The sequence below is a fragment of the Heterodontus francisci genome, chromosome 12, assembly GCF_036365525.1.
Source record: "Heterodontus francisci isolate sHetFra1 chromosome 12, sHetFra1.hap1, whole genome shotgun sequence".
NCBI lineage: Eukaryota > Metazoa > Chordata > Chondrichthyes > Heterodontiformes > Heterodontidae > Heterodontus > Heterodontus francisci.
The window spans coordinates 35,161,624-35,172,367 of NC_090382.1; the positions used below are offsets into that span (position 1 = coordinate 35,161,624).

The following is a 10,744-nucleotide window of genomic DNA, read 5'->3' on the forward strand; positions in this document are numbered from 1 at the left end:
TGGGGGGAGGGGAGACAGAGAGGGGGGGGGAGGGGAGACAGAGAGGGGGGGGGAGGGGGAGACAGAGAGGGGGGGAGGGGAGACAGAGAGGGGGGGGTGGGGAGACAGAGAGGGGGGGGGAGGGGAGACAGAGAGGGGGGAGGGGAGACAGAGAGGGGGGAGGGAGACAGAGAGGGGGGGAGGGGAGACAGAGAGGGGGGGAGGGGAGACAGAGAGGGGGGGAGGGGAGACAGAGAGGGGGGAGGGAGACAGAGAGGGGGGAGGGGGAGACAGAGAGGGGGGAGGGGAGACAGAGAGAGGGGGGAGGGGAGACTGAGAGAGGGGGGAGGGGAGACTGAGAGAGGGGGGAGGGGAGACTGAGAGAGGGGGGAGGGGAGACTGAGAGAGGGGGGAGGGAGACTGAGAGAGGGGGGAGGGGAGACTGAGAGAGGGGGGAGGGGAGACTGAGAGAGGGGGGGAGGGGAGACTGAGAGTGAGAGTGGACTGGGGGGGGAGGGGAGACAGAGAGTGAGAGGAGACTGAGAGGGGGGGGAGGGGAGACTGAGAGGAGACTGAGAGAGGGGGAGGGGAGACTGAGAGTGAGAGGAGACTGAGAGAGGGGGGAGCGGAGACTGAGTGAGAGGGGAGACTGAGAGAGGGGGGAGGGGAGACTGAGAGTGAGAGGGGACTGAGAGAGTGGGGAGGGAGACAGAGAGTGAGAGGAGACTGAGAGAGGGGGGAGGGGAGACTGAGGAGACTGAGAGAGGGGGGAGGGGAGACTGAGAGTGAGAGGAGACTGAGAGAGGGGGAGGGGAGACTGAGAGTGAGAGGAGACTGAGAGAGGGGGGAGGGGAGACTGAGTGAGAGGGGACTGAGAGAGGGGGGAGGGGAGACTGAGAGTGAGAGGGGACTGAAAGAGGGGGAGGGGAGAGTGAGAGGGGACTGAGAGAGGGGGAGGGGAGACTGAGAGTGAGAGGAGACTGCGAGTGGGGGGAGGGGAGACTGAGAGTGAGAGGAGACTGCGAGAGGGGGGAGGGGAGACTGAGAGTGAGAGGAGACTGACTATGCTACTCGGTGGTGCAGTACTAACACATCCGCAAATGCAACCTCTTGCACTGAAACGTCACTGTCTGAAATGTCTCAGGCAGCTGCTATAATAAAGATGGCGCTGCTCAATTTGTCATAAAAAACAAATTCAACCCGAAAATCCTTTCAATGACTGCCATCACTGCCTCCATCCCACCCCCAACACTCCCCGCTCCCTCCTGTCATTGGGCTTCTCTTTGCCGCGACCATTTTCTCACCACTCGCTCCTCTCTACCTTCCCTTGGTCACCCTCTGCGGCCTCGCTGCTCCCCCCTGCCTCTGGCCACTCGCTCCCCGCTTCTCCCCCACCCCCACACCCCCTCCCCCATCGCCTCAGCTGTCTGTTCCAGACCTCAGCACTGCTCCCCGCCTCCCCCTCCTTCCCCTCGGCCGATCGTTCCCTGTTTCATGCTTCTCCGCACCAGCCACTCCGTTCTCCGACTGCTCGCTCACTCCCTGCTTCCCTCCCCCCTCCTCCAGCCACTAGCTCCAGGCGGCGCCATTTCCCTGCTCTTGGCCACTCATTCCCACATTCGATCATTCTCTGTTACGAAGCCCGATGAAGCAAGGCAAGGGGTGACGGGGGGTGGGGGGGGGGGGGTGGAAGTGGGAGCAACTAGCCAACAGGAGGGAAGTGGCACGGCCTGGAGCTAGCGGCTGAAGGGATAGGGGGGTGGGGGAAGGCAAGCAGCTGGAGAGCAGGGTGTGGGGGGAGAGCGCATTAGCTGATGGGATGAGGAAAGAAAGTGTTGAGGGCGGGAGCGAATGGCTGAGAGGGAGGAGGCCTGGAGCGAGTAGCCGAGGGGGGAGAGCGGCCAGTGGGGCGGAAGTGAGTAGTTGAGTGGGGAGGGCAGCAGGCAGGGGGAGTGAGTGGCTAAGGGAAGGCAGTGATGTGGCGGGGATCGAGAGGGGTGAAGTGGCGATTGAAGCAGGGCTGGCGGGAGGCAGCAGGATGCTGTTCTGGTGAATGGAGATGGATATTGATGCGGGGGGGGGGGGTGGGTGGTGGATGTCATTGTGTGGTGATGTCATGCGCACATTCATACTGGCAGGCTGGTAAATGTTTGCACACATTGATGACACCCGCGATCGCTCTGCGTTGCCAGGAGTCACTTTGAAACTTTTCATGCCTTTATCTTTCGAAATTTGTTCACCAGTCCCCTGGGCTGAGCAAAAATCGTAACGCGGCCCTCCGCCTGGAAAGGTTGGACAACCCTGGCTTAGAAGGTGCTGTCGAAGAAGCCTTAGTGAGTTGCAGAATATCATGTGGATAGTACGCACTGCTGCCATGGTGCCCCGGTGGGGGTGAGTGAATGTTTAAAGCGGCGGATGGGGTTCCAATCAAGTGGGCTGCTTTGTCCTGGTTGCTGTCGAACTTCTCGAGTGCCGTTGCAGCTGCACTCATCCAGACAAGTGGAAAGTATTCCATCACACTTGTGATGGAGAGATTTTGGGCAGTCAGGTGGTGAGACACTTGCCACCTGAACTGACATTTGGGGCCTTGATTTACCATCTAATTCAAAAGATCTCCAACAATGTACCTTGAGCACTGCAGTGAAAAGTCAGCCTAGATTATGCGCTTGGGGCTTAAACCCATAACCTTCTGACTCAAAAGTACAAATGACACCGTTATGCACAGCCCCTGGCCTCATTCAGTCCTGCAACAGGCATAGCCCTCCTGATTATTCTTTACCCAATCCCATACACTCACAGTGGGCAGAGCACATTTCAGGTCCTACCTGGCACAGTTCTTCAGCGACATTCAGTAATCCCTGTCTGTACAAGTGCTCCACAACAGCCTCACTCAGGAACTGTTGCTTTTCATAAGAATCCCAGACACCTTCCACTCCGACTCCGCTCACATCCGTGTCAAAATTCTGCATAACACAACGACACAGTCAGCCACAGAAAAACACGCAGAACTAACTTCCTTTAAGTGCAGTTCAATAATAAAACCACAGACTCTTCTCAGTATTACACCCAAAACCACGATCGTGTATATACAAAGTGGACTCCGACACAGAGGAGCAGACACCAGAGCCAGCATCAATGTTAGCACAGACTACAGAGCAGCCCAAAAGATGTATAGCCCATGCAGTAAGTAATCCACCTGTTGATACGTTCTGGAGGAACATGCCTGAAGGGCTGAATAGCCTCCTCCTGTTCTTGTGTTCTGTCTCGTGACCAATTAAAAAAAAAAATTCCTACATCGGAACCCATTATTTTGCTAGTATTGCTCCCATTTTTTGTGTTTTTTCCCCTCTCCATTTTACTAGACAGTCTCCTGTACACATCCTGGAAGTACAATGGCAACCCTCAGGTGACCTGTTTTTAGTGCAGCGTCAATAAAAACACTTAAGCAGACACTTGATGGTAATTAAGAAGTGCCTGATGACTTGCCATCCGATCTTGCTTCGACCTGTGTACAGAGGTACGAGGCTGCTGCTCAGTCCTATTTTGTTGTAAAAGCCAGTATTATGGAGTCTGTAGTCAATGGATTGGGGATGGGGGCAAAAATGAACTTAGCACCATGTCCTTTCAATTAGTGATAATATGCTGTACCTCTACAGCATGCTGGACCACAACACCACATAATCCCTAGCTGTACCATAAAATATGCTATTTAATCGATATTAAAGCTCCTGCTGACACATAAAGCGAAACTAATAATGCAAGAATGACCATCAAAAATTAGTGATCAGGAATTCCAATGTTAATATTAACAGATGCCAGTTAATATGCTGGTGACAATACTGAAATCATTCACTAGTTGACTTTTTTTTTTGAGGAAGCAATGTCCCAAGCGGACTTTGGAAAAAACTGAAGATGTGATGTATTAAAAATTATAAAAAAATCATTTGACAAAAGATCTCCATGAAAGGGTAAGCTCATAGCAATGGGCATTTAGAGTCAATCTGAAGGGCATAAAACAGCAGGTACATGTTAGAGGATTTATGTCAGGTGGGGAGAAATGCTAAATGGGATGTCACAAGGACCAGTATTGGGAATATTATCAGTTCTAATTGACACCAATCTTTCACAAACTCAAAGCAGATGTAACACCATTCATGTCGTCAGCACAATAACACACATTTATAGAACACCCCAAACTTAGAAAAAATGTCCCAAGGCCCTTCACAGGAGCATTATCAAACACAATTTAACACTGAGCTACATAAGGAGATATTAGCGCAGGTGACCAAAGGCTTGTTCAAAGAGGTAGGTTTCAAGGAACATCTCAAAGGAGGATTTAGGGAGGGAATTCCAGAGCTTTGGACCTCAGCAGTTGAACGCATGGCTGTTAATGGTGGAGCAATGGAAACCAGAGGTGTGCAAGAGGCAAGAATTGGAGGAGCACAGAGATCTCAGAGGATTGTAGGGCTGGAGTAGGTTCATGATTGATGTTGAAATAGCCAACGATAAAATTGGGCGAGAGATCTGGAAGGTCTTATTATTTTGTACACACCCTGTCAATAGCTTTCCCCACTTTGGAGACACTGCCGTGGATATCTTTGTGATCCAATGCCAGCTTCTGAACGGTGTCCTTTATCTTCTTACAGCACTGTGACATGACTAGTGACAGCGTGGCTGACAACTGGGCATCAAGACGACCTTCAAAACAAAAATGAACAAAAAACCAATCACCGTGCCTGCCAAAATTCACCAGACTAGTACAAATGTAATTTTATTCAGTCATCACTAGTGTCCACCGGTTAGTGACACAGCGAATCCTGCTAAAACACTAGTAGATTCCTAATGGGATAACTCACAGCTATTCAGGAGCAATGGTTGTGAATTTAGCTGCTAAAACTGTTAAATATGACTTATACCTTTAAAGTCATTGTTGAACTATATCCTGTCTAAATGGGGAAATTTAGATAATTGTACATGGTTGTAAACTCTGGAGGTTAATTAAAGGGCAATTGGCTTTGCTTGTAAATTTTTGACTGCAGGTCAGGGGAATACGGCGTGACATAATTTGACTTTTTAAAAGATTGTTTTGTATCATAAATATGTCATTTTGAAGTACAACAGATGGGTTCATGGTAATTTGGATGATAAACCATTATTATAATTTTTTTTTTTCCAAAATATACTTTATTCATAAAAATCTGTAAAAATTACATTGCCAAACAGTTTCCAAACAGCACGAAAAAATACAAACATTGCAAAAGAGATCAGTTTCTTTCAATAATGTCATGAGTTTCTTCCCAACCCTTCCGTTTCACAATTGTCATGTCAATTACAGTTTTACATTTACAGCAATTGAGAATATTAACGATACAGTTCGAGGGGCTTTCCATGGTTCCAGCCCCTCAGTCCAGCTTGGTGGGGGAACCTTACACTGTGGTCTTTCCCCATTGAGCCTTTGCTGCGGCTGCCCCAAGCTTTAGTGCGTCCCTCAGCACATAGTCCTGGACCTTGGAATGTGCCAGTCTGCAACATTCGGTGGTGGACAACTCTTTGCGCTGGAAGACCAGCAAGTTTCGGGCAGATAAACCATTATTATAATGACAGGAGTGTTACACCATGTAACACACAGTCCATTATTCTACTGTTAAGGTGGACCCAGGTTTAAATTGGTCTGTCCTTTTAAGGTCATACTGTCCTTCCGTTCAGAAGCTGGGGTTAATTGCATCTTGACAATGGAAACTTGAAGATTGGGGATGCTTGTAAATTTCCAGCCCCAGGCAGGAAAAAAAGTATCCAATGGCTGCCTTTCTGCTTGTATGTATTTTTGACATTTTCATATTTGATATATGCTCTTGAACTTTGACATTGATAGATAGGTAGATGACATATACATTCCTCCACCACCCCTGCCAGGATGTTTTAATAATTGTTGATATTTACATATTGAAATATCTCAGGTACCAACCAGCAACAATACAGAAATATTATGTAATAATTGAAGAACTATGGATCATGCCATGATATTAGGTGGATCTCTGTGTCCATCTCCTCTGCCCTGTCAAGGGCATGTGGCTGGTGCTACTGCTGGTGTTGCTCCTGCTGCTGCAGGTGGCGCTGTTGGCAGTGGTCTGGCTTCTGCTCTTGCCCCTCAGCAGAGGTGAAAGGTGGAACTGCATAAGCTGCTCCCATGCTGTTGTCAGTGCTGGCAGCAGGGAAGTGCAGCTGAAGCTAGACAGGTGAAATGCTTTCCAAGAAGTTGGCAACTGCCTGTCAAGCAGCGATGGCCCTCTGAGAGAATTTGTACTTTAAACAGCAGCCTCTCAATGGCCACTCTGGGGTTTGTCAGTTTCACTAATCAAAGGCTTCCCAGACTGTCAGTTTCACTGAAGAAGCTCTTCCCACTGTGCAATGGTCTCCGTGACCCTGGCAAGTTGCTGACACATCGGTAAACAGGCCCATTGGCTGGGGAAGTCAGAGTCCAGGGCAAAAGAAGCTCTTAATTGCCTTTTTAATTACCTTAATTAGTTTTCCGCCAGATCCAAGGGGTTCGCTAATGGCCTCGAAACCAGTCCCAGAGAAATCCGTAAGAGGACAGGGTGACGTTGGGATCCTGACCCAACGTCAATTTCAGGGGATTTAACACCCCACACGCACGCATACCCACCTCCCCTGGGCTGGGAAAAGTCCCCGTTTCCTTTTTGATCCAAGATGCCATGACTTCGATAGAAGCACTGGCCATCAATCAACGGAGACCAAGTCAAACTGCAGAAGCCAGAGTATATTCTATGTAATTCTAGTGAGAGGTCCCAATAGGGGTGTAGAAACTAGTTTCTCTCTACCCTCTACACCCCTATTCTAGAATTACATAGAGTGTTGTAAGTATATTCTATCAGAGTGGACTTGCCCAAGTAAGCCATGTGACTAGTAGTGTGAGCTAGCCCTGAAACTGGACCTTTTGATGACTGAGCTTTCCATCAGTCACACAATATTTACTTTTAACACAACACGTGGAATCTAATTTCCCAATAGCTAATATTGGAAATTGTGACTTGCTGGGCCAACTAGACATCATCCAATAAGGCACTCATGGCCCTCCAAATACACTCGCTTTTGTTCAGAGCTGCACTTTGTCTTGGAAAAATGATGAACAGTACCTGTCTTCTGGTATCATTTACAATGGTGATGAAACCAAACGTGCGACATCAGTTTGATTAATTTTAAAATCTCAGAAACCCACTTCCAGCACCAACTGTGACCTTTGGCTGTTCCAAATGTTAAACAATCAGATTTTATTTTCAGCAGAACATTTTGGGACCCTGTGATATAACACATGCAACATACATTATTAAGCCATTTCACTATCAAATGGATTGCATTATTTCTCAGTAAAAATCACCTTCTCATCACATGTACCACACTTAGTCACAGTGCTGCAAGATATCCTTCTTCCTCTCATGCAAAGTGCAGCCACAAAACAAGTGGGAATAATGTCCTTAATGTGCTCAAAAAGCAGTGAAAACATGAACACCAGCCCATTGCATTAATTAAACTTGAGTGCATCAGTGTTATAATTGTAATGCTGTTGTGGGATTCGCTATACCTAGAAACTAGTGGAGATTAAGTCTCACAGCTGATGAGCCCACCATCTGCAGTGCCCCCAGAACTGGTTGTTAATTATTTTGAGAGCACTTCCCAAAGCCATCTAAAAAAATTTTGTTTTGGCAAGGGGTGGTGGTGGATGGAAAATATTTTTTAAAAATTGGAAACAGGAGAGAAAAAAAATGAAATAGTTGATTGTTTATCTTCATTTGTTAGAATCAGGACTGTAGAGAGCACAAAGGATCCAGTCTGGCTGCAGCTTGTGGTTCTGGGTACATCATCATCAACAGCCAATGTGTGCCCACAATTCCTACACTCGGAATAAGGAAATATCCTTTCCACTTTTGCCAGTTTTCCAGTAATCCTAAATATGCTTTTTCTAAAAAAAAAAGAAAAATACACAGGATCTCAACCAGGGCAGCTGCTGGGGGCCTACGGTTAGGGCAGAAGGAATAGTGTTCCATGTACGAACAGATATTAAAGAGGAAAAACAAAATATGACATTAGACAAGGTAACAACTCGACAACACCAAATTATTCCATCTACTAAAAATCCAACCATAACAACCACTGGAATATTTTGAACACCACCATAAATCCCTCTTTTTCTTTTCTTCCCATAGGGTGCTGATTCTTGCTGAGACATGGTTCCAGATTGTCTTGTGGTCATTCTACATGCAAGCCAAGGCAATGCCAGTTATCACACTGTCTTGACTATGTAACTCTTGCAATTTTGGAGCAGATTTTTCTTGGAAGAAACAACTAACAGATTTCAGAAATAAAAACAAGAAATGCTGGAACCACTCAGCAGGTCTGGCAGCATCTGTGGAGAGAGAAGCAGAGTTAACGTCTCGGGTCAGTGACCCTTCTTCGGAACAGATTTCAGAGTTACCCATGTACACAAGTACCATACCAGTGTCCTCACCTGCATTGGATAGTTCCTGTCTGAGGCCGCTGACATAGTGTACCAGTTCCTCCAAGCTACGGTCGCAGTGCTGCCCATACATCAGGAACTTGTGCAGCACTTTCTCCAGCTCCCGTTCCACGCACACACACTGGTCCATGGGGCAGAGACACAGAGGGACAGACACACACAGACAGGGCTGGGGTAACTTAGAGTCAGCCAGCAGGATCTTCACTGATGAACCCACACTAGGTACAGAAAAACACTCTAAACACAAATGCAGGGTGGGCACAAGGGGCCCACTGGCATTAGACACTGACAGAGACAAACAAAGCAATAAACCCAAAACATCAGACACAGGGTGACAGAATGGAAAAGCAGAACTTAAGACAATAAGACAGACCCTGATACAGACTCAGTAAGAGCCAACATTAAAAGGGACAAACCTTGGCTTGGACACAGTGGAAACTCAGTATTAAAAGTTTAACATCAGTCACAGACCCTAGCACTCCAGAAACACAGGGACTAGAGGAAGCCTGACAGAAAGTGGTACAACTAAGCCAGTGAAGAGCCACTGAGTGGGAGTCCCTGAGTTACATACAGATAGGCACAATCTGAAACACAGCAACACACACCAGAAACATTGTAGCAGCCCGAGACAAATCACACACAGAAACACAGCAGCAGGGTGCAAGCCCTGCAGAATGATGCCAGAACACACATAATGATTCAACCAATAACTCCTAAACCCCTCTCCCCACAACAACTGTCACTGCTGCAAAACTGCTACATGTACTGCGGCTCACACCACTCCATTCATAGGGGCACACGGTGGCTCGCCTTCTCTCAACATCCCCACTTGCTCAGCACCTCAGCCCTCCCTTGCAAGATATCACAAATAATGTTTCATAATTTCATTGATGCAAGTTGAAAACTCTTTACTGCTTCGATGTTGCCGCTTGTGAAGACCGGTAACGTCAGCTCACAGCCCCCTCCTGTAAAGTTAATGGGACACTCCATCAGGAAGTAACAGTGAAAAAGGGGAGAGTGGCATGTACCACTCAGTGGGAGGGGAGGATAAAGAGAGAGAGAGAGAGAGAGAGAGCGTTTCCTGAAGCCTTTTTGTTGTTAATAGCTGTGGTTTAGATCTATATATATAGTAAAATTCAATTAGAGTCTGCACTCCACTATAGTTTGTTTTGTTTTTTAAAAGCACCTGAACTGGTGTGTAATTGTAGGTGACTGCTATCTCCATTTGTCAATAGTGGAACAAACTGTTAGAAAGCACCATCAGAACCTGCTGAGTTTTCAGGGGTCAAAAGTCAGAGATTACCAGGTTAACCTTCTGCATTGAGAAGTCAACGAGATGTGAGTGACTCTCTCCCTACCACCCCTTCCTGGTGATGCCCCTTTAACAGTGGAGGCCTTCTTTCAGCATCCCTCTATTTAAAGGGGTAGTGTCAACCGCAGATTCTGACGTGTGACTCAGAAATAACTTGTAAGCAAGTAGTCAACTTCCAGGAGGGGAAATGCAGTGATCTGGGAATCTGCTCTTGACTTCTCACAGACTTGGTTTCCTGTTTAGTCAGCACTGCCTTGTCTTCATTCCACCATTTCCCATTTTTCTCCTCTCCCGAAGCTGGTGACTTATGTTGGGTGGTGTGCAGTTAAGTGCCCGTTTGCAATGAGGGAGCCCAGAGAATAGCAGCAGGCTATTTTCCTTTTGTGGATAGGACATGTCACATCTGAGCCTGACTCTTACTTCACCACATACAAATACTTTCTAGCAGGGGTCATTGGATAGCAACCAAGGTTAGCTGATTTCCATTTTGCTTATCCCAGGGGTACTGAGGCCATGTGTAATGACCCCATGACCCATTATAGCTGAGATCAGCTAACGCAGCACAGACTGGAATCCAACCTGGGCTGTCTGACTTAGTTTCAGCAGTGGACTGTGCACTTACCATCTTGGCCATCAAGGGAGCACCCGAGATGATAGTGTCTAAACTGTTGTAACCCCAATCCATTAGCAGAGAAACAAGACATTCATCCTATCGTTCTGGCCTGGATGTATACCCACAGACCAGAAAGAAAATGATTTTAATTGACTGTGCATTTCAGTCCTATTGCAAATATTGATAAATGAGCTAAAATATGGCGCTAATTTTGCACTTCAAAGTCAGATTGCCTGTACTAATTCCAGTGCCAGCTGTTGCTCCATTGGTAGTACTCTTGCCTCTGAGTCCTACTCCAGGGACTTGG

At 47.4% G+C, this 10,744-nt stretch overlaps 1 protein-coding gene across 2 annotated transcripts in view; it reads right to left on the minus strand.

Annotated features, from left to right (window-relative positions):
- The window catches only part of rmnd5b (required for meiotic nuclear division 5 homolog B), a 42,686-nt gene extending 33,364 nt beyond the window's left edge, over positions 1–9,322 (minus strand). For both annotated transcript variants that reach the window (XR_010976064.1, XM_068043303.1), the window contains exons 1-3: positions 8,504–9,322; positions 4,532–4,677; positions 2,805–2,942 (exon numbers count right to left, since the gene is read on the minus strand). Coding sequence is in view for 1 of the 2 variants with exons in the window: in XM_068043303.1 (XP_067899404.1) it covers positions 2,805–2,942; positions 4,532–4,677; positions 8,504–8,642 (423 nt within the window). In the remaining variant the exon portion in view is untranslated. The remainder of the gene's footprint in view (positions 1–2,804; positions 2,943–4,531; positions 4,678–8,503) is intronic.
- Between the last annotated feature and the right edge of the window lie 1,422 nt (positions 9,323–10,744).